At 38.7% G+C, this 23,903-nt stretch overlaps 1 protein-coding gene across 1 annotated transcript in view; it reads left to right on the top strand.

Moving 5' to 3' along the window:
- Positions 1-23,903, top strand: part of grin2aa (glutamate receptor, ionotropic, N-methyl D-aspartate 2A, a) — a 124,166-nt gene that overhangs the window by 58,260 nt on the left and 42,003 nt on the right. Inside the window, exons 3-4 of the mRNA XM_026947015.3 lie at positions 3,747-4,345; positions 17,275-17,389. Of these exons, the coding sequence (XP_026802816.1) occupies positions 3,747-4,345; positions 17,275-17,389 (714 nt within the window). The remainder of the gene's footprint in view (positions 1-3,746; positions 4,346-17,274; positions 17,390-23,903) is intronic.

Raw genomic sequence — 23,903 nt, 5'->3', positions numbered from 1 at the left:
AACAAACCTACAACCTCCCTACACACACACACACACACACACACACACACACACTATACAGAATTTTTTTCACTCCTGACTCAGTGATTTTTTTTGTTGAAGAATAGGTGATGTATATAGCTTTCTTTTTCCCTAAAAAGATTTATAATTTTATGATCTATGATATTTTTGCTAACATGAAACTTATATCACACATTTTATGAGTCAAGGACAAAAACAGCAAATATAATATAATATAATATAATATATAAAGCCCTAACTTTATGTTCTTGGCACAATTTCTATAAAATGTTGTCTATAAAAATATTGTCTGGTTTATGTAAACATATGAAACTCTGATTATTTATTTATTTATTTACTTACTTACTTACTTACTTACTTGTTTACACTCTCACACACACACCTGCTACCTGGAAGCACGTGAAGGGCGTTCATGTGTCTAGTTTTATAAATACAGTTATATATATTCTTAATAATTGAAATGGAGACGTAACAAATCGAGGATTTTGAAACATATTTAATCATTAAATGGCTATAAAATCAGAATAGATGTCTGAGTCAAAGGGACAGCCGTCGTTTTAAACGCAACATGAGGTTTAAGTGGCTTTAGTGCAGGTAAGTTCTCATTACTGCAGGGCATGACCTCTCTCTCTCTCTCTCTCACACACACACACACACACACACACACACACACACTAACGCATCCCACATATAACACTTACTCGAGCCGTCTGAAAGGCTGCCAGCCGGCATTGATGGCTTTTCTTCAGTGTTCTGCAGATTAATCATGACCTTACACACACACACACACACACACACACACACACACACACACACGAACTGCTTTCAAATAGTGCATAACTCGTAATTATTAAAGAATTTATTATGTTCATTAAAACAGTCTACTTTGAACATATCGAGGATCAAAATTTATTTTAAAATGAATAAAATAGTCCAAACGAACCTTATAATTCGAAGGTCTTGATATCGTTTTCATTAATACGCACGACTTCAGACATGTTTTTCATGTAATTTAATTTCGACCTTAAATAATTTAAATGACTGTGTGACTTAAAACTGCTTTGAACTCAAAAATCAGATTTTGTAAAAATTGTTCATTCCTCTTGAATGGCTGATTTTATCGTATAATCTGACGTGTTCTCCATGTCAGATTACACGCTAAAACCTTCCTCTAATGATAGAAATGTGATTAAAGAAAATTACTGCGTAGTTTACATCATCGACCAGCACAAAAAATGGAGTCGCATAAACATAAACATTCTGCAAAGTCTGCTCGAGGATATTTTTTCTATCCATTAGCATGTTTCGTTAATGTTTCATGTTCGTTTTTATCATTTGTGACTCCAAATTGAACAAAAATTGAGTCTTTAGTTGGAGAACCGACATCCTGAACTAGCTAGCTTAACTTTGATAATATTACAGATGAACAAATTTGTAGTTGCCGTGGTAACATTACATTTCAACAAGTTCATCTGCTGTTAAATAAATTTTTGAGAAAAATAACGAAATCCCTGAAATCCTGCTCGGCTTGACTTGTGACAAATGCGAGCTAGTTTATTAGCTCTTAGCTAGCAGATTGACAGGAGGACATTTTATAGATTGTATAATATCTTTAATTGAATAGTTTTCAAAATGTCCTAATAAATGAAGTCTGAAGGTCATGCGTTGAGGAACATTTTGAGCAACATTAGCATGTTTGGATAAATCCTTCCAGTAAAATGCATCACTCGTTTCTGCGCGGATGAAGAGAAAACACACTGCGCTCTCAGTGCCAAATCACTAGCTGGCTAATCAATATCTCCGCTGGGGAACACTCAATCAGTGTCTCTATATTTTATTAAACGTCCCACTCTGAAACAGGAGATGAAATGCCCGAGGATGACGGAGGCAGCTTTTTATTCTGCTAATGAACGCACTGCAGCACGGCTGTCTGAAATTAAACAATCAAACAAACCCGTCAGTTATTCCGGTGACGTTAAACATACGTGAGTGGACCGGGTTCTCGTCATAGATGATTATGTGATTGTGTGTGTGTGTGTGTGTGTGTGTGTTTGCCGTACTGTTTCTGCTCTCATGCTGTGAGAGGACATGACAGTTTCTGGCCCTCTAAGCTTATATTAGAACGCTAGTTAGCATCGCTGTAAAGATGATCGACATTTATAAATCTATACATCTAAAAATTCTCTCAGAAAGCTTGTAAAGTTGACTAGCATTAGCAATAAAGTTTATAACATTCACAGAAATAAAAATCATTTCAGAAATCCTGTCAAGTTACTTCATGTTAGATAACTGGCTAGCATTAGCAATAATGTTTTTTAAAAAAATTCGAACATAAACATAGACGTTTAAAAATCATTTCAGAAACCCTGTCAGGTTAGCTCATGTCAGCTAGCTAGTTAGCGTATGATGTTAAGATTATGAACATTTATGAATATATTTTAACATTCCTCTCAGAAATCCTGAAAGATTAGCACAAGCTTATGATAATTATGAATACAAGTTAATCCTTTCAGAAAGACTAGATTAGCTCAAGGCTATCGTGATAGCTAACTAGCTAACATTAGCATTAACGTTAGTAAAAGCTCATAAACACAGAATCGTCTTTAAAATCCCGTTATGTTAATTCACTTTATCTAACTGACTAGCATTATAAGGAAAGTTTTTTTAAACATTGAAAAACTTTATAATCCTCTCAGAAATCCTGTCAGGTTAGCTCAAGCCATCTAGATAATTAGCATTAGATAATAATAATAGGAATATTTGTGAGTATTATGAGGTTTAACTTTCCTCTCAGAAATCTTCTCAAGTTAGCATGAGTTTTCTAGCTAGCTGTGAACATTCTGATATTTTCTAATATAATTTGTGAAGAATAATGACACTGGTGGATGTGACTTAAAAATCTGTGACTTAAAACCTCGCTAGGATTTGCAGCGATTAGATTATGAACAAGGTTATGAATTTTTATACGAACATTTTATACGAACAAAAAAATACTCTCAGAAGTCCTGTCGAGTTAACTCGTGTCAGCTAGCTGGCTATCAGACTCTGGGGAAAAACAAGCTCAATTGTGAACAGCTACTTTATCTTTTTACTTATATGGACTTAAAGTGTATGTATATATATATATATATATATATATATATATATATATATATATATATATATATATATATATATATATATATTGAATAATACCCTAATTTCCATATCAATTGGATTGAAAAGATGCATTTCCCCTTTTTCCTCCATGTCCACAATCTTCTCATGGCTTCTTACTACTCACTAACCAAATCTTAAAGACAATCTCTCCATTGTGGCTCAGAAAAACCTTCTAAAGCTTCAGCAGGATTGAAGTTCAAAGAGTTTAGACGCTTTGACAATCCTCATCCAGACGGGATTATTATTAGACTGCGAACCCATCAACCTTGGGGCTCTGGAGATTTGACAAATCTCCAATGAGTGACAGAATTAGACAAAAGGAAGCTTTCCATGCAGAGCCACTTTCCATTTTTGTTCAGTGAACTTTAATTAAGAATGTCATTAACTTTGATCAAATATCTCCGTGACATCAAGTCTATTCTGGGACGTTCTCAGGATTTGCGAGCGTTTATATTCATGGATGTTTTATTCTTCCTGACATTCATGATCAATGACATTATATCCATCAGCATAATGTTTCATTTATCATAGTAAGGTCTCTGGTCTTTTTTCTCTCCAAACCACAGGACGTGAAGTCGACGTTCTTCCAGTTTGGAGCGTCCATCCAGCAGGAGGCGCTGCTGATGCTGAACATCATGGAGGAATACGACTGGCACGTGTTCTCCATTGTGACAAGCAAGTTTCCAGGATACCAGGACTTCATCGCCATCCTTAAGACCACGGTGGACAACAGCTTCGTTGGATGGGACCTGCAGCACACCATCACGCTGGATGCGGTGGACGGCGTGGACGGAGGACGGGCTCAGCTCCAGCTCAAGAAGGTGCAGTCGCCTGTCATCCTGCTCTACTGCTCCAAAGATGAAGCCGCATACATCCTGGAGGAGGCGCGCTCGCTCGGGCTCACTGGATTCGGATACATCTGGATCGTACCCAGTTTGACCACGGGCAACCCGGACATAACACCCGACGAGTTCCCGTCAGGCATGATCTCCGTCTCCTACGACGACTGGGACTATCCCCTGGAAGCACGGGTTCGAGATGGGCTTGGGATCATCACCACGGCGGCGGCGGCCATGTTGAAGGAGTTTGGTGACATTCCTGAAGCCAAGACCAGCTGCTATGGGCAGATGGAGAAGGCCAAGCTGCCGCCAAGTGCACTTCACAAGTAAGTGAGCCGGTTTTGGTGCTAAGATTGATTTTGTTTTTGTCTCATTCATGTCATTAAATCAGACAATTAGTAAGGAACCAAAACTGTGCTAAAGTTCATTAGCCTTAGCTAAAACTGTGAAACATCCTGTATTTAATTCATACATTAAATGAAGTTGTATATAGTTATAGACTGTACAGTAAAATACTCTGGCAATTCCGTAGATATACTTATTAAAAGTTACTTTTTTCTTTACTTTTGCTTTACTTGTTTTAAGCTACAGTGTGTATGATTTATTTTTGTTAAAAATGAAACAAACAAACAAACAAAAAACCCCGAAAACATTATAATTGAGTCAGGGCACAAAAATGCTTCATAACACGAGGTGTGTTAAACATCATACCACTCCAACTTTAGGCGTGAAAGAAGTCTGACTACATGGTGACAGACAGGCGCTTGCGGCCAATCAGGAGAGATGAGAAAAATGGATGTAGGACTGATTTTGTGGAGCTAACAGATTTATCCTCATTGTGGAATTTGTATCGTTACCCAGTTGCGAAGATGTCGATCTAGAGAACTTGGTTAGTTGCTAGTACGAGGTGTTCATGCATTTCTCTGAGCATTTTTTGTATATATTTACTCAATGTGTGTATTTATTGCTCTGCGTTTTAGCTAGCGTGCTAACACTGTCTGGCTTGTATGTTGCATTTTTAAACAAAATTTGATTTGATCAGATTCGCTAATTAAATAAATGGATAAAAATACACACATCAAAAGTGACCAGAGTTGATAGTTTTGTTCTCTGTGCTGTATTTTAGATGATTATCTAGAGTTAGTGGGTTCGACATCTATAGAAATGTGTGGAGCTATGTCCAGAACCAGTAGACTTTTTTTGCTCTTTCACCTGGTACTCAGTAACTATGACAGTTCTGAATATTTGTTACTTCTCTAAATGCTTCTGTACTAAATATTGAAGAAATGTAAGCAGATCATTATATCCACAGAGCTACCGATAATTGAGTCGCATCCCAAATTGCTCTACTAAATAGTTTGTGATTGCTATCTTGGCATACTACTTAGTGTGTCTTATGAGGTTTGGGATGCAACCTTGAATTCTCTATGAACGTGTATCGGCATTCGGATAATGGGGATATCAGCGGTCTAGGTCATAAATATATATTGAATTTTCTTTCACCATGTCCAGCTGTTTTATACTGCCTATGCAGACAACACAACTGCACATCAGTACCAGGTCTGAACTTAACGACCAGGTCGGATCGTTAGTTATCCAGGTATCGATATCTAGACACTCGTGACATGTTAATGGTGTAAATGAGCTGCAATGGCTCAAAGGCAGTGTTACTCAGTCCCTTCCAGCAACATTATCACCTCAGTGTGTGCGAGTGTGAATGTGTGTGTTTGAGGCTCCCGACTGTCTTGTATCCGGTGTATTTGCCACTGGACATGATGAGTAACACAAAGTGTGAGAGGCGTTTGAGTGGAAATGTGATACTGAGGCTGTGAAGGGGAAAAGAGTCGAGATTAAAAAAGCCACCCAAGAGATACGGAAAAGAGAAGATGGACGGGCCGAGAGAGAGAGAGGGCCTTACACTAAATCTGTTGGAATTGTACCCAGTAAGAGATATTTCATGTGAAAAGAAATGCTAGAAGAAGATGTCTGATGACCTCACGCTAACCATGTTCTGTATGCGTACCTTCTTGTAAGCACTCGCTTGTATGATTTCTTTTAACTTTACTTGCTCTGTAATTATACTAAGCATCAACTGCTTATTAAATGATTTCCGTCTTATTGAGAAACTTCAAGTACTCGCTCAATGCTGACAGTAATTGTAGATTTGAACTGCATACCAGACACACATTTCATGCGTATTAAATCATCTCATAAACACGGTAAACTGTAAACAGACGGCCATATTTGAGTGCAGCATTGAATGTGATAAAGGCCTTTCAGGAGGATGAATAGATGAATGGATGCGTATGAAGCGTGTAAGACTTCAAGAATAGGAAATTAATCTCTTCGCAGTGTGTTACGTGACACACATTTGCAGCCGAGAGCAGGACGGAGTATGAATGAGCAGCAGGGAGTCTTGGCTAATACGTTAAAGCGCTCTCCAATTGTAAAGAGCTCTTGAAGAGCCCCGCTGTGATGTTCTGCTCATCCCTCTGCTCGTTTCTGCTCTCAGGTGGAACTGTTTTGCCCACGCCATGTCAGCCTTCGGTCCATATGTCCTGTCCGTTATGGGTGCCAGGACGGCCATAGTAAACGAGAGAAGAGGGGGGCTGGGATGTAGCGAAATGCCCCATTTACAGTGGAGCGAAGCTGCGCGAGGTGCCCGCTAGCGCAGGTGCTCGATCTCACGTTGATGCAGACGAGATTGGCACAGATGGCTGGAGAAAGGTTCGAGCCGAGCCAAAGCTGACGAGGGATTCGTGTTTTGGAAGGCAGCTGATCATGCATGGAAAGCGAAAATGCCTTCTATTATGGAATCAAATCATCCAGGGGTGTTTTTTTTTTTAATGCCAAAGTTTTGAAAATGTATCTCTCAGGTAGTCTTTAGGCTTATAGACTTTGTGTGTGCTATCTGTATGCGATATTTATGTATATTTTAAAACTAATGAAACCGCAGGGACATGGCAGTACAGCGAGTAGCGTCGCCGCCTCACAGCTTCAGGGTCCTCTGGAAACGTCTGCAGTTTTAGACGTTCGCCACTTGAGCTTAAAAACATGAACGTTCCAGGGATGGGAATGTTCCAGTTCCTGAAGATGAATGAATGGAAATGCCAACTGTTGTGTTGGAATATTGCAATTTCCTCTGTTACTGTAATTCCTCTGTTATTCCTGCTGGTGGATTTATCATCATTTCCTGTTTTGCTGTACAGTACCAGGAGCTGTAATGTCTCAGCATGGCAGAATGTAACATGTAGGCTAACTATAGACGTCTATTTGTGTCGTTAGTCTCTCCATTTCTCATCAGTCTCCTTTGGTGTCGCTGGTCATGAGCAGGTCATCCAGTTGCTTTTGTAGATTTTCTCTTAATAAAATTTTTGTTTACAAGAAGTCATTTTTGCTGGTTTTGTTACCAGCTGGCACTGAAAAGACAAGCGTGTTTGTTTTGGATTGATGAGTGTGTTTGTGCTAGATACACAAGCCACGCCCCTTAGTCCATGGTGATGTCATGCCTTGTGACCTAACACAACTCTCAACTCTGGTAAAGGCACCAAATATTTCTCTACACACTTGCATGATGACAATAAGATATTTTTGTCATGATTTTTAATAAAATTCTCTCTAACTAACGACAGCGCTCTCACTTACAGTAATGCTTGTTATTGTGCTTGCTACTTAGCAAGCTAACTATTTTGCTAACTCATAACTAGTAGCATCAGAGCAGAGACACTGAGTTAGCTGCTCATGTCGTCTTCTGTCATTTCACCCACAACAACATTTTAAAAGCTAGCTATGTATCTTGTATGGTTTACGCACTATAATACGAGTATAAAGTTTGCTAGCGTTACTAGCAAACTGAAGAAAAGCAGCTAATGACACAAGACCCAGTATAAAGAATGAGTTTACAGAGTTCCGCATTGCTCCTGTTGCGTTTTTAGAGAAAATAAATGGCCTGTCTATTGTGCTATTGCAGCTTGTCAGATACAAATTGATTTCAAACAAATTGCTATCACAGAGCTAAAAAAAAAAAAAGCGATTGCCCTCTCAGTTAGAATCGGCACAACGCCCCTGAGAGCATTCACAGAAACGAGGGAATTGCATTAAGGAGCGATTGTTTTGGTTTTATGGATGGTACATCCTCCACTCTTTTCCCACTCTGGATGACAGTAATGCAGATTCACTGAGAAACAGTGCAGATGTTTGCCTTCAGAGATGTCTTAACGTCTTAATTTTTTTGTGGAAACAGAAGCACGGTACGGTAAATAAAAACAACAAGGACAAGGGGAAAAAGAGAACGATGAAGTCGCAGGCTGCATTTCATCTTCCTGTTAAAGTGGTGACGTGAGAAGTCGAGGTGAAATACACGCTCCCTCGGCTGAGTTTTCCTTTATGACAGATTTATGGCTTTCATCTCGACTTGGTGTGGAAAGCGGAAAATTCAGTCTTTATATCTCAGCACTGGAATGACCTGTTAACGGTTTGGAGGCCGGAGGTCCCCTTTCGCTCGGCCTTGGCTCCCGTGGAACGGCTGTCATTCCTGTTTTCCGGACTCATAGATTTCCTTTATACAGGTCAGCGTTATAAACAGGAGATCTGAGCGGAGCGGCTCCGTATCTAAAATGCGCCGGTGTCACTCGGGAGTCTCCGGCATCTGCGTCCGTTTCGGTGACCTTTTCTCAGAAAAGCGCCGGAGATCACTCGAGTGAACGAGCTGTCACGCTGACTGAACTTTACACACCAGGTAATTTCATTATGCGTAGGTCAGGAATGACATCATCACGGACAATATGCCTGACCTGGAGCTCAGCTTAACCCTGCAGTAGTGGACACACAGGTACACACCTCGGTATCTGTGAAATCCTTACAGCACAACAGTAAAATATTAAAACCTGAAAATTAAAGTGGCAGTGTGTGATTTTTCACTCTGCTGCCTGTGAAATGAAATGCAGTTAAAGTGTGAACATCAACAACTACACCCCTGTGTTCAACTTACATATGACTCATGAGGGAAAAGGGGCGGAGCTTAGAAGAACCGTTTCAATTAGGGGTGGAGCAAATTTACGGGTTGGAAAAAAAACATGGCAAATCTACTAATCAGAGTTTATTTTTAATGATATGATTATTACAGGTTTTGGTATGACATTAATTTAAGCTTAGGTAATAAACCATTAATAAGCAAGTAGTTCATTGTTTATTCAATAATAATGAATGATTAATTAATGAGTAATTGTATAATGTTTAAAATGTATTTTTATATCACAAATTCCTACGTGGGTATCAGGATAAACACTAATACAAAATTGTATTTAATTATTTAAAATGATTAAATGAAATTAAAGATACTTTACTGCATCATGTAAGAGACACTCATGCAGAACGGCACAGCGCGTTTACCGATGCCGATGTCTGGTATTACTGTCCTACAGAAAGACGGGAAAAAAATGAGGTGATGGTGAAGGAAGTGAGGCGTAAAAAAAGAAACGTGTGCAGTCCAGAAGAGCATTAGATTTAAAAAAAGAAACTGGAAACTGGTTTTGTTTTAAGAACATATAACTTGGGGACCTTTAAATGACCTGGATCTGTCCTCCAGGGAGAAGAAAGCACAGCTAACAGTCCTCACTGACACACACACACACACACACACACACACACACACACACACACACACACACGCTTTCATGCATATTGCCTGTCCAGGAGTATGAGCGTAGCTCGCTCTGGCCCAGTTTAGATCAGATGCACTTAGTACTTTTTTTTTGCTTTGGCAGCTCTGCAGATGAAACACACACACACACACACACACACACACACACACACACACTGCACGCACTATATAACACAAGGGAACAGGTAAGCCTAGCAAGCTCATGAGCAAACGCAGTTATAGCAGGCAAATCCATAACCATAATCCACATGCAGGCAGAGAAAAAGGTCAAAGGCAGAAAATACTGAACCAGGAATAAACTTAATGAACGAGCAAACGCGCCTCATTGACTCAGCCAACACCCGCAAAGACACAGCGCAAATAAAGATGTGCCCTTCTGCTCAAATGTTCTCAATAATATCAAACAATATTTTGTTACATACCCAATATACACAGTCGACTCCAGAAATATCGGCACTAGAATGAATGGCACCGGTGTTTTCAGCTTAAACATATGGAGGATGTTGCCAAGTTTTACTTTTACACTGTAATTATTTCAAACTTCAAAAGCACCAGGACTGAAAAACATCACCAAAGCTCTTGTGACGTGCTTTTTAAATCACATCGCGAGTTTTCAGCAGAGTTCAAAAGGAACCCAAAGGACTGATTTTGTGTCTTGGAACCATTTGGATGCACGTTTGAGCTGATTATCTAATGTCAAGTCATAACCTCATGGCAGAGGCAACCAGGATCTGGCCTGAAATATGAAGTATGTAGCAGAATTCATGAACCTCTGGGACAAAAAAAGAGAGAAAAAAATGTATTTGACATTTAGTACATTTCACTTGTTTATTCGATTTATGTATGTTTTTGGTTCAACTAAATAATAAGTCGCTATAAAATAAATGCATTTTAATGAATTAAAGCTAGTTTTAAATAATTCCGTCTGCGTCGCTTGAGGTCCCGACTGCGCATGTGCATGATCAACGTCGTTCCTTTTCGCCTTGGATGAACGCGGCCATTTGCTTTTGCGGTGGAGGCGTGGCTTAAGAACTCAATTTGCATAAGGGTCTGAGGAACTTTTAACTGATTTAATTTTGAGTCTTATGGAAGGGTTGTTTTCAAGTTTCTTGTTTTTGTGTTAGTTTTAAGGCCTAGGACTAATGTTTTATGAAATGTTTTGCAATATCAAGCATTTCGGTAAAGTTTTCTTCAGTAGTTCACCCGGGGTTTTATTTCTAGTTTGAGTGGATTAAGATGTTTTTAGTCCTTTATTAGCAGTAATAATGATAAATGATTTGCCAAATCAGGCTTTTTCAATCGGGAACAAGAAACAACATTTATTTTTATTTTCTTTTTTTGCATGAAATACTATGGAAGTAAAATTAACTTAAAAGAAATGACCAAAAGTTTAATTTTCTTGTTTTATTCATGCAACATTTAAACATTTAAATCAAGTAGATTTTACTTAAAATTATAAGTAAGAAAGCAAATGTAAATTGTCTTCAAATAAAAAAAAATAATTAATAATTATTTTCCTAATTTAATCTAAATTAAGTTAACTTTACTCATGACCATTTATTTGTGATTTCATCTACATACTTTAATCAAATAGATGGAACATGACTAGATATAGTTGGAATTACGGATATACAGAAATTAAGCGATTATATACCTAAAAAATAGTGAATAAATGTTACTAAAATATATAGCTGCATGTAGACAAATTAAATTCGTGTAAACACGTCATAAAAATGATTTAAATTCAAAAAGCCATTAAAAAAATGCGTATATATACTGTATGTATGAGTATGGAATATGCCACAGTGCGGTCTCTGGATTACACTGCGTGTGCGATCAGGATGGAGTTGCTGACGTCCAGGCGTCTTGGCACCATGCGGCTCATGTGACATAAAACATAACACAGTCTTAACAATGTGGTGTCACTGGTGCTTAGTCTTAACCTCATTTGAGTTTGTATGTTTGCTAATTTAAAATTTTAAAAAATTGTCTCGTATTTTAGGTTGAAAGGATGTCTGGATGTCTTTCTGAAATCCAAAACCTGGTCATGTCTGGTTGTGACTCGGGAATACTTTTCTAAGTGCATCTTATTGCATCTGCTGGATTTCTCTCACTCTGAAAGCTGATCTGGGAACAGCGTTAGCGCTCTGTGGTTGGCCGATGTGTGAAACGAGCGCTGACGGAAAATACGGAATGACAGAGTTCAGGGGTTAGTGTTGTCGCAGGAAGTAACGAGGAACCGGTAAAAGATGCTGATTTTATTTTGCTGTAACACTGAAGTGTGTGGGTTTTTTTTGCCTTTCAGGATTCTGGAGATAGAAGATAGATAGAAGAAGACAGAAGTAATAAAATATATTATGAATATACTGAAGACAGGATTATTCCCACGTTTCAATTTGAGTCAGTTTGTTGAGTCAGTATCTGGCTTCCTGATGTTAGTAGATTTCATCATCGCGCTGGCGGGTGGGTTAACGTGGCGATGGTTCACTCGCAGGTGATGATGTCGCTTACCAGAGCGCTGATTTCATCTCCACGGAAATGTGACATGATGTTCATGAAATATATTTATTTATTTGTTCTCTTGCTCAAGAGTGAAATCTGTAGAGATGGGAAATCAGTGAAGTGGTGGGTTTAAATCACAAGGGACCCAAAGGTATGACCTGAGGAACGCCAAAGATCCAGCTACAGAAGAAAGAAGTGACAGTGAACTAGCCAGATTACGACAGAACTGGCCTCAAAATGGATGTACAAATCCTCTTTTAATGCAAAAACAGTATCAGAACTTCACTATTTGGTCAATACTTTTGGTTACTAATGTAATACTGACATCTTCTTAGCAACCAGGTGAACTTGTTAACTGTTATAAAGTTACAGAAGCGTCAGAGGTGCGATGGTGATGTGCTTTAATACTAGGTTTCGGATTAAGACATCCAATATGGCACAATAATTCAGTGTAATTCAAATTTTATCCATAAAATATTTAGCCTTTGAGATCTTTGAGGTAAGCAATGTGTCTGATTAAGATGTGTCTCCTCTGATGTCCTCCATACGAAAAAAAAAAAAAAACTTTTATAGGACAATATGATTTATTAACAAATAGTATCATCTTTGCGTATTTAATATTGGCTTCGAATGGCATTCCATCATTTTTTGTGTGTATTTACAACTTAATACTGCTGCTTGCACAAGATGATATCACCCAAGAGAGATATGCTGAAGTTCAAGATCAGAATCCTGAAACGTTTTTGGCAAGTTACATGTGTGTAACTTTCACATAACTTCTGAATAGTGTTTAAATCAGGAGATATGTTTGAGGATTGAATACCGATGTGCACGATTTTGGTATTAGAGCCGCACTTAAGTCGCATAACTCAAATACGGCGCATTGTGAATCACGTTGCATTCGACTAAAGCTCGTAACACAGAATTTTCTAAAGTCCAACTCGGAAAACACTCCTGCAACTTGGAATTCCTGCTCGGAACGTTGGGAAGACGTCCTCAACCTGCAAGTTTAGCATGTGACATCATGTCAACATGGCCGCTCACACCGTCAACAGTAAATAAAATATCACTTCATAACTTTAAATGAGATTATAGCAGTAGACATGAAACAACATAGACATCAGTATAGACATAAATGTAGCATATTAACCGTACAGGTCGCTGTTTTGAGAAAGTAAATACATCATAAACATAAACATACATCATACATCATGATCACTGATGTTAGCTAGATTGTTGCTAACAAACCACACACTTTCATGGAGACGTCTGTGGGTTTTCCCACTTTGTAGCTAGAAAACGACAAACTTCCGAATGCATCAGGAGAGTCCTGGGATGAGCACAGAACAGTCTTTATGATTACCCCAGCAGCTCTTACTGTGAGATTATCCACTGAAGAAAGAGTGAGATTGGGGTATAATCTGTTTTTGGGATGGGATGTGCAGTGGTTTGGCGTTACTGCAGCTTTTCCCTGATTGGAAACCTGACCACGAGGACCGGTCGCTTCTTTATTTCTTTTCTTCTCCCTCTTGTTTTGGTCTGTACAAACATCTGTAGGTGACAGGACACGAAGCCCCCTGCTGCTGTCCTAAAGCTCCAATAAAGACATCATGTGGAAAGTTTCCGTTGGCGCAGTAATTGGCGGGAAGCGGGTGATCCAGGGCTCCGGCGAGAGCACACAATAAGACACAGCCGGGTGTGAAAGCAGGTCTAAACTGAGTATCGGAAGACCTACTGAGAATGGAAACACGTCCCGTAAAGGAAGCGAGCGGGGATTATCGATTTTGCTCCCTCTCCTGCGGTTTGATGTAATTGGATTCAGCGATATATATCCAGCGTGATTGGAGCTTCGCGGCAGGCTCGCGCTCTCGCCTGTACCAAGCTTCCAATCAATTCAACAAGGCGAAGCGGGTTCAGGAGACGCGCAGCTGTAAATCGGCGAGAAACGCAGTGCCATCGGAACTGAGCGGCTCTGCCGGCTTTATTCATTAAAATAAAAGGCTCATAATTACAGAAAATCACTTTGTGCAGAGAGGTTTCCATCCATCTCCCACCACGTCCACACTTAGGGATAATAAATTTAAGCCTGTTTTTAGGAAAATATAAACTGTAAATTACCTCCAAATCACGTTCTACATAAAATCCCAAATTAAATAAAATATTGTGTCCCAGACTCCAATGAACACAATTTCAAAAAATGTAAATATATATATATATATATATTACCTCTGAAATCAGCTCAATCATAACAGTTCTAAACCACACTTCTTTTATTTTTCAAGAATATTGCAATATTTTGATTCAAAGTGATATTTTCTATCGTTTTGGCCAGCAGCAGTAAATATTTTAGACCCAAATTGTTTAAAAAAATAAATTCAGTAGATTTTTTTATTTCACGTATAATGTTTCATACTTTTTTTTTTAAAAAAAAACTAATTTACTTTTAACTTTTTCCTTTATTCATTTAATTATATTTAATATATAATTTATTCATGTTTAATACAGTACACTTTAGTAAAACAGTCAGAAATCATGCAATTCTGAGTAACAGTAATAAACATAAAGAATCTGGAAGTGTTTTGAAATAATTTATGCATAAAATAATAAATTGAAAATAAAATCATTTAACATTGAAAATAAAGGAATGAATGTTGAACAAAAATATTGTCACAAATAAATATGAGCTGGAAATCAATAAATACTCCAGAGACAGATGTTTGTAACAGACACTGTCGTACTGATTGTGCTGCATTCTCAGGCAATTCAAAAACCAGCAGGTGATGAAAAATTTCGTTCAGGTTCAAGCGTAATGTGTAAAATTTGTCCGCAGTGTAATTCTGCATTCGACTAAAGGTCGTAACTCGTAATTTCTGACCTCCACCTAGGATAAACGCCTCTTTAACTCGGATTTCCTTCTCGGAAGCTCACATGTGTAAGACGTAGCTGCTCATCGGGATCAGTCCTGTCACATTTCCTGCAACTCGGCTTAGTGGATGTTCACAATTAACGTCACGCCACATCAGTATAAACATATGACTTCACCTAAAGCTATCTAATTACAGATGAATGATTTATTTTATCTGTTAGAGAACAATAGAACAAACAACTTAACTGGAATGAGAATGAGAAAGTCGTCACGTTGTTACGCACAGAACGTCATATCATTAACAGAATCGATGAAATGTCTAGTTAAAAAGAATTCAATAGAAGAAAAGCCGACAAAGTTAATCTCGTGTTTGACGGCCAAATGCAGAAATAAATGGATTCGATGGAAAAGAGTCATTCATGTGGATGTGAATTTTTTTACGAATGGTACAGTCCGGGACGGGTCTCGCATTAGCGAATCTGCAGCAGGCTCCGAGAACGCAGCGTCAGCAGAGAGAAGATTAACTTTCAAAACTCTGCTGATGTATAAAGACCAGAGAAATCCCTTTTAAAATGCAGTGCACATTAAAACACATTCAACAAAAAGTTCTACTGCATTTGTGTCTGAAATAATGCCTTTGAATTTGTAATAATATGGTAATGATGAAAGTATAAGCGTTCCTGAGTTGCACTTTTATTTATAGCCTACTGGCTTTATTTAACTTGATATTGCTTTGATATTTAACTTGATAAGCAAGAGTCATATAACATTTATTATTTATTACTTTTTGCTTTGTACCCTCATGGAACAAAAATCCTGGAACCGCCTGGGAATAGAAACGCTGTGTCCCTCGAATAAAGGGAACACAACAGTAAATATATTTGTTTTCTGTCAGTCAGCTGGTTAGTTTTATCGCTGAAAGCTTCACATTAAATCTCATCGTGTTACAGAAACGTCACTGTGTGAAACCGACGACACGCAACGCCGAGAGCTGATCTAATTGATATCACAGCGGCACGCCTCTTGATTATATATTCAATCTAACTCCGCCCCTTTTTACAATTTCACCATGTTATAGCTGCTGTGGTTTTATGTTTCATTTATTTATTTATTTCTATGTTTATTTTTGCTTTTTTGCACTTGGGTCACAAAATAGGGCTTAAAAAAGGTCCATATATATATATATATATATATATATATATATATATATATATATATATATATATATATATTTTTTTTTTAATATTTATAAATTTATTATACTAAAACATTGTGGTTTCAGGGGATTTTTTTTAGTTTGTTTTTTTTTGTTTTGCATTTGGCTCACAAAAATAAGGCTCAATAATATTTATATTTATATTTTATAATATTTATATTATTTATATATTCTTTTTTTTAATTTCTTTCCTTTTAATTTTGTGAAATATTTGGATGCAACACAGGTTACCAAAGCCAAGAATGTAGTATATAACGTTATTATTTTAGATATTATTTATATTTATGTTTAATATATTTATATTATTTTTATTTGCTTTTTGCTAATTATTTCCTTTTAATTTTGTGAGATATTTAGATGCCTCTCGGGATACCAAGACTGTACACCACTGTGGTCTCATGCACAAAAATAGAGCTCAATAATATCTGTGTAATACACATACTATTAAATATAATTCTTTTTTTAATTTATTGTGTATTTGTTTTTTTTCTTTTTATATTCTGAAATAATTGGATGCTGCTCAGATTTGTGAAGGCAGCACGTGACGTGAGGGACGTGTGATAAAATGTCTCACACCTTCATTTATCTCCTTTCCCAAAATCCTTTGCATGTCATCTCAAGCATCTCTTCTTTCTCTCTTTATCACACTGGCTATCTCTCTCTGTCTCCCTCTCTCTCTCTCTCTCTCTCTCTCATTCCCATCACAGAGAAGGAGAAAAGGCAAAGGAGTGTCAGTGACAAATGCAGATATCATGTGATGCTAATAATATCCCAGGCAGATTTTTCATCTTTGCTTGATGCGACATCTGATTTCGGTCAGTCGTTAGGTGTCCGATGGTTCATTAATTCCTCCTTTTTTTCGATGCTGCAAATGACCTTCATACATAATTTTCATCATTAATATCAGCAGGACTGAAAGAAAAGATATTTCTTTATATCACTAACCTCATAACCCTGTGCGTGTGTGTGTGTGTGCATGTGTGTGTGTGTGTGTGTGTGTGTGTGGTAGGTACATGATGAACGTGACGTGGGACGGTCGGGATTTGTCCTTCACCGAGGACGGCTATCAGGAGAATCCCAAACTGGTTGTCATCGTCCTGAACAAGGATCGTGAATGGGAGAAGGTAGGCTTTTATTTAATTAATTATTTATTTATTTTAGTTTTATTAATTACAGTTTTCCTAAGAGTTTTTTTTTCTAAATGTTAAACTCCTGACAGGTTCTGGGTATTAAGTAAAAAATAATGAGAATCATTTTTTATATACATTCTTATAAAAAGGGTTCCTCAAGCGTTCTTTAAGGGTGCACTGGATAATCACGGGTTCTTAGCATCCAATACACCGAGAAGCTCTACGGATTCCGCTAGAGGGCAACTGAAGAACTTCTAAAGAGCCTTAATTTATATAGCACTTTATATAGAGCAGGCCCTTAATTCTTTAAAAAAAAAAAATCAGATTCTCATAGTTACAAACCCGTGTGTGTGTGTGTGGTCTGGACGATGTGATTCTTCCTCACTCTTCTCGGTGCTATTTTTAGTACTTTACAGAAAGCACAGCTCGGAAGAATAATTGGAACGTGGAGCAACAATAGGAGCGATTGATTTACACTGTCCGGGCCGCAGTCCGGTCAATATCAGTAGGAGGTTTAATTGGAATGTTCGGCCCTGTACTGAGAAACCCGGACGCTTATGACGAGCATGATTTCACATATCCGTGATCTGAGAGGTCTACGGCTTCATCGGGGACCAATGAGATCACGGCGACTGCAGGAGCCATCACGCTGCGGTGACACTCGCTGGAACCTCGCCTCTTCTGGATCGTTATAAAGCGCAGTGGTCACACTAAAGTGTGTAAATTAGTCCCGGGAGCTTTCGGTCTTATTTGTATGAAAGCCTTACTTTTTAATGGCGTAACGTTTGCGAGGTCTTAGGTTGTGTTACGTAGCGCTTTCTAAAGCCCAGCGGAAACTGCTGCTGCATTCAGGAGGTATTGATTAGCCGGATTATTTGAGGTTAGTTACCGCTGCAGATAGCTAGCGTGGAGAAACAGGAGCGCGATGCTGACATTTAACCCTCACAAGTTCACTACTGTAAACATCGTCATCCGTTACACCAGTGAAATAGTAAGGTGAATTATTGAGCAGGTGGAAGCGTAGTATTAAAATGTCGTATTAAAAAGCTGATATGTTGCTAGTTTTGTTGGGCGTGAGGTGATTTTTTTACTTTTTTGTCAAGTTGATGTTCAAAATTTTTCCACCTTGGTCCAAAAACGCACCATTGATCCCATCTTAGCATAGAACTGTATTCTTCATTGTGACTTTTTGTCACAACTGCTTTAGCAGATGTTCACTACATTGTTGTTTTGGTCATTTAGTGGTCATTTTAATGTAGAGCAGGTCAACAATCTGCATTGTCCACTTTGGACGCCTGAGGATGTCTCTGGTCAGGTGGTTCTCACCGGGGTTCTCGTAGATCGCGAACTAGCCGAGCCGAGTCTGTGCTGCAACTCATTGTCGTGTAGCTTCATTGCATTCTGGGACTTTGAGTCCATTGTTTGCACCAATATCTCCACTGCTTCTACGCCGGATTTTTCATTAATATGACGTCGAATGTGACGCTCGAAAAACAACGAGTGAGAAAAGAAGCTCTTTTTTTGCTTTCAGGAGCTAGCAGTGAAACCGGACTGTGGCAGTCCATCTCCAGCTCTGTAAGAGTCACAGCGCCTCAGGAGGCTCAGCTCTGTGACAGATGCAGAGATTTTCTGAATGTAATAGGAGCGTAGTGTCGCTTGGCATTGCGCTGTGTTGATATTAATCTGACAAAACTGATTCATCAGTGCTGAAGCTCTGGGTGGAGAAGCAAAATCACTCACTTCTCCATGAAGGACGTGGCTCTGTTAATGCTGCATACATCAGCATACATCAACACACATCAATACACAACAACACAACACACATCAACACACATCAGCACACAACACACATCAATACACATCAACACACAACACAGCACACATCGACACACAACACAGCACACATCAACACACATCAACACAACACACATCAGCATACATCAACACACAACACACATCAACACACAACACAGCACACATCAACACACAACACACATCACAGCACACATCAACACACATCAATACACAACAACACAACACACATCAATACACAACACATCACACATCAACACACATCAATACACAACAACACAACACACATCAATACACAACACAGCACACATCAACACACAACACACATCACAGCACACATCAACACACAGCACACATCGACACACATCAATACACAACAACACAACACACATCGACACACATCAATACACAACAACACAACACACATCAACACACATCAGCACACAACACACATCAACACACATCAGCACACAACACAGCACACATCAACACACACCAACACACATCAGCACACATCACACATCAACACACACCAACACACATCAACACACATCAGCACACAACACACATCAATACACAACAACACAATACACAACAACACACATCAACACACATCAACACACAACACATCAACACACATCACACATCAACACACATCGACACACAACAACACAAATCAGCACACAACGACACACATCAACACACAACACAACACACATCAGCACACCACACACAACACACATCGACACACATCGACAAACAACAACACAAATCAGCAGACAACGACAAACATCAACACACATCGACACACAACACACATCACACATTGACACACATCAACACACATCAACACACATCAACACACAACACAGCACACAACACAACACACATCAGCATACATCAACACACAACACACATCAATACACATCAACACACAACACAGCACACATTGTTATTGAAACTGTCATTCGCCTTCTTGGTTATGAGAAACAAACCAGGAAGTAGGAAATCAGGAAAACCAGGAAGCAGGAAATTAAAAGCAGGAAGTAAAAGAGTGCATGCTCAGGGTGCGTTTGAGTGGAACCCTGGTGTGGTCCGTGAGCTCTGCTGAGAAAGTGATTCGACTCCGAATCGACTCACCTGCAGGAGGTGAATCGGACATGCCGCGTGTTTTGGGTTGCAGCATTTATTTCTTAGTTTTTATTTCTGAGAAACTGCTGAAGTAAAACTGCGTAAGACACAAGCTGACAAAACAAATGAACCAATGAAACAAACAAAAAGAGCCAGTACGTGTAGGATGTGATACACCAAACATTTGAGACTAATTATTTATATAATCTTCTAATCACTTACTGAGCTCTTGCTCCGTGTTCTCCGTGCTCAGGCGATTCTTGTGATTTCTACACAGACGTATTAAAGCTTGTTTAACTTTTAGTGATACCATATTCCTGAACAATAAACAAAAAGGTTTTACAAGGATGTTTTCAACCCTAAACGACCTTCAGACATTTTCTTTTTTTGCTTTTTGGTTCACTGAATTATGTGCAGTGTGAAATTAAACCAAACCAAACAGCAAATGAACCAAAAGAAGAAAATAATACTTGTGAAAGCTTCTCTGTATAACTTGTGAAAAGTTCTCTGAGGAACTCTACAACACAACTGGGTTTATTAAACCATTAAATTTGTTATTAGATGCAAGTTGACATTTTATAACATTTCAGCATTTTGGTCAAAAGAGAAAATGGAAAACAAGAAAAATGACGAAGGTACAACATTTCCGTGGTTACAGGAATACCTCTGATTGGTGGGTTTTGCTTTAGGATTGTGTTTTTGTGTAGTATTTAATCAAGAACTTGGCAGTTAAGCATATAAAAAAACCACCATGACATCATGGGTTATTATCGAGAGATGGCCCAGGAGCATCATTTTGCAGGAAGTTGTGATAGACGTCATAAAAGTTTACGAGCATTTGAATTCAAAATGTTGTTTTCCTTCTGGTATAAAAGCTGAAAATGTACAGAACAGCCCAAGTCTTTCAAAAATATCTCAGCCTCTTTTTTGTGCAGATAATGACAGCTTGCTGAAAAGCACATTTGCGTAAATGTTAGTCATTATTACAAAAGCGGGCGTCCGCGTTCCCCGCTGAACACGAGCTTCACATTTCATAAACATCTGTTGTGCCACATTCATTAAAAACGACGAAGTAGATCTGATGCAAATGGTGAACACACAAAGAGAAGCGATTAGCTTAGCCCCGCTGCTGGATTCAGGCTCTCCGTTTTCATAAACGTCTGCGTGTCACGCGAACACAGCGGCCGGCTAATTGATTTATTTTTGCTTCCAGACGTGGCTTTGGAGGAACAAGTGTGCAGTGTGTGGTGTAACAGATTAATCATAGAAGCTGGTGTGATGAAGTGGCGTTACTGTTACCACCCTGAAGTTGAAGTGTTTTATTCCTCTTATAATGCTGCAATTTGCCAATGATTACAATTTCAATTTATTAAAGAGCAAGTTATCCATTTAATGTTGTGGAACATCTGAGAAACATGTTAGTTCCTGTTAACGTTTTTAAAAAAAAAAACACAGCTTGTCATGTTACTGAGAAACCTCAAAGTGCTGAAGAGTGTCCGAAATACTGAAAGTCAGCTTCACACAGTCGATTTTTGTGTATGTGTTAGTGTAACTTTGAATAATTTCTGAATAAGCGCTTAGTTACTTTTGAATACAGATGTGCGCAATACGACCCTAAATGTCTCTGACTTTCTAGGACTGACATTACACTCTAAAACACTCACAGTGCGCGTACATGCTTTAAACATGCAATCACGTGTTATTAATTTACCATCACACGCTTGGCAGCACCGTAATTACACATCACCCGCATGTCATGTATAATCCATTATGACTTAAAGCGCTCTGCAGGCCAATATTGCACTCTCGACTTCACTTGAAGACTTCTTTTAACCTGCACCCGAACCCCCGATCTGAAAATAGCAGTTAATCATAGCATTCGAGACGGCAGATATGATTGCAGTCCGTGGACTCTGAACACTGGCATGAACCTGGACTTAATCAAAAATGGAGTTTGCTTTTGGAATTTCATTATTGACAAAACTGCAGCACAGAGGCACGCTGACCTGGACCCCGCAGGCTCCGGCGCCGAAATAAATATTTATCTGTGCGTCCTGAGGCTGATGGAGGACTCAGCTCAGGATGACGAGGAGCTCCATAGTCGAGAGGTGTGACGGCTGAGCAAATAGACACAGACGTGTTTTTTTTTTCATCTGTCTCTCTTGTTTTTCTCACAGCAACACATATAAACATCGACACACACACATATACACACATGCACACATAGACAATCTGCACTAAAGATGGTGGAATGCCCCAAGGACTGGCTTGGAGTGGCCAATCAGTTGTTGTCGGTGTGAAATGGATTGGTCTGGCATCTCACTGAGTTGATGGCAGCCGCTACAAACCATGTGTCTCTGCCACCTGGACAAGTGCTGCATCTCTGACATCCAACTGCTTTCCTACAGGCGAAAGGGAGAGCAGGAGAGAGAGAGAGAGAGAGAGAGAGAGAACGAAAGACAGACAGACAATAATGCTTTTAAAGTGCCCTCGTCAACTTGCCCTAGTTTTATCTAATGCCATTTCCAAACAAACCTCAAAAACAAGGTTTAAACCATAGCGCTGTTGAATTCCGGATTCCGATTGGTCAGAAGATGTTGATTAATTTTCTATAAATTATAATAAATAAATAAAAATAATAATTTCTATCATAATAGCTCATTTACAAGGACTCGAACGGCGGAAGCTTCACATGAATGGATTGAAAAATGTATGTAATCGTTGATATGCTGAAGTTTTCTATTAAAGCTAACATTTATGGAAGGAGTCTCCAGTGTCAGAAAAGCTGTAAGTTTTCAGGATGGAATTTAAGCTCTGTGACAAGGTGTGAGTTTTTACTTCAAGAAAGAGAAAAACTTTCGTTTATAACCTGCTATAACGTAAAAACGTGAGAATGGAAACTACATTGATTCATGGGTGTTCCACAACATTAAATGTAACTATAAATGGATAAAAAAGTATGTGTGTGATTAATAAAAACTGTAATCGTTGGCAAATTGCTGTAGTATAAGAGGAATAATGCGCCACATGGCATGCTGTTATAGGAAAATAATCAACCTTTCACCTTGGAATAACTTACTGCTCGTTCCTTTTGTACTAAATCCATAAAATGAAGGAAGACAGAGATTAGTTCCAGAGAATTCGAAGCGTCTAAGCAGTAATCACTACATGCGTCTCTGTGCGATGGGAATATAAATACCTTGGCAAAAGGCCAGCTGTATAACATACGAAGCTAAACGCAGCAGTGGAGCCAAGTCCCGTTTCAGAGGACTGGAGGAGGCGGCGAGAAGAAAGGCAGAGAGCTGATCATACTGTATTTATTACAAAATGTTCTATTTTCATATAAGGCTCTGTGGAAGTGCAAAACCCTCCAGGAATGCAAAAGCGAGATGTAAATAAACGGACGCGCTTATTATGGATTGGCTGAGTTTAACAGGTCGTGTGAGTTTCCAGTAAAACTTCTGCTCAAACTTTTGTTTAGCAGTAAACATTCTTTCAAGATATTTTTCATAGCATGGAGAAAATTACAGTTTATATGACACTTTATAAACGGCAGCATGCAAAC

Source organism: Pangasianodon hypophthalmus, chromosome 13 (genome assembly GCF_027358585.1).
Source record: "Pangasianodon hypophthalmus isolate fPanHyp1 chromosome 13, fPanHyp1.pri, whole genome shotgun sequence".
Taxonomy (NCBI): Eukaryota; Metazoa; Chordata; class Actinopteri; order Siluriformes; family Pangasiidae; genus Pangasianodon; species Pangasianodon hypophthalmus.
This window is presented reverse-complemented; position numbering and strand designations above follow the sequence as displayed.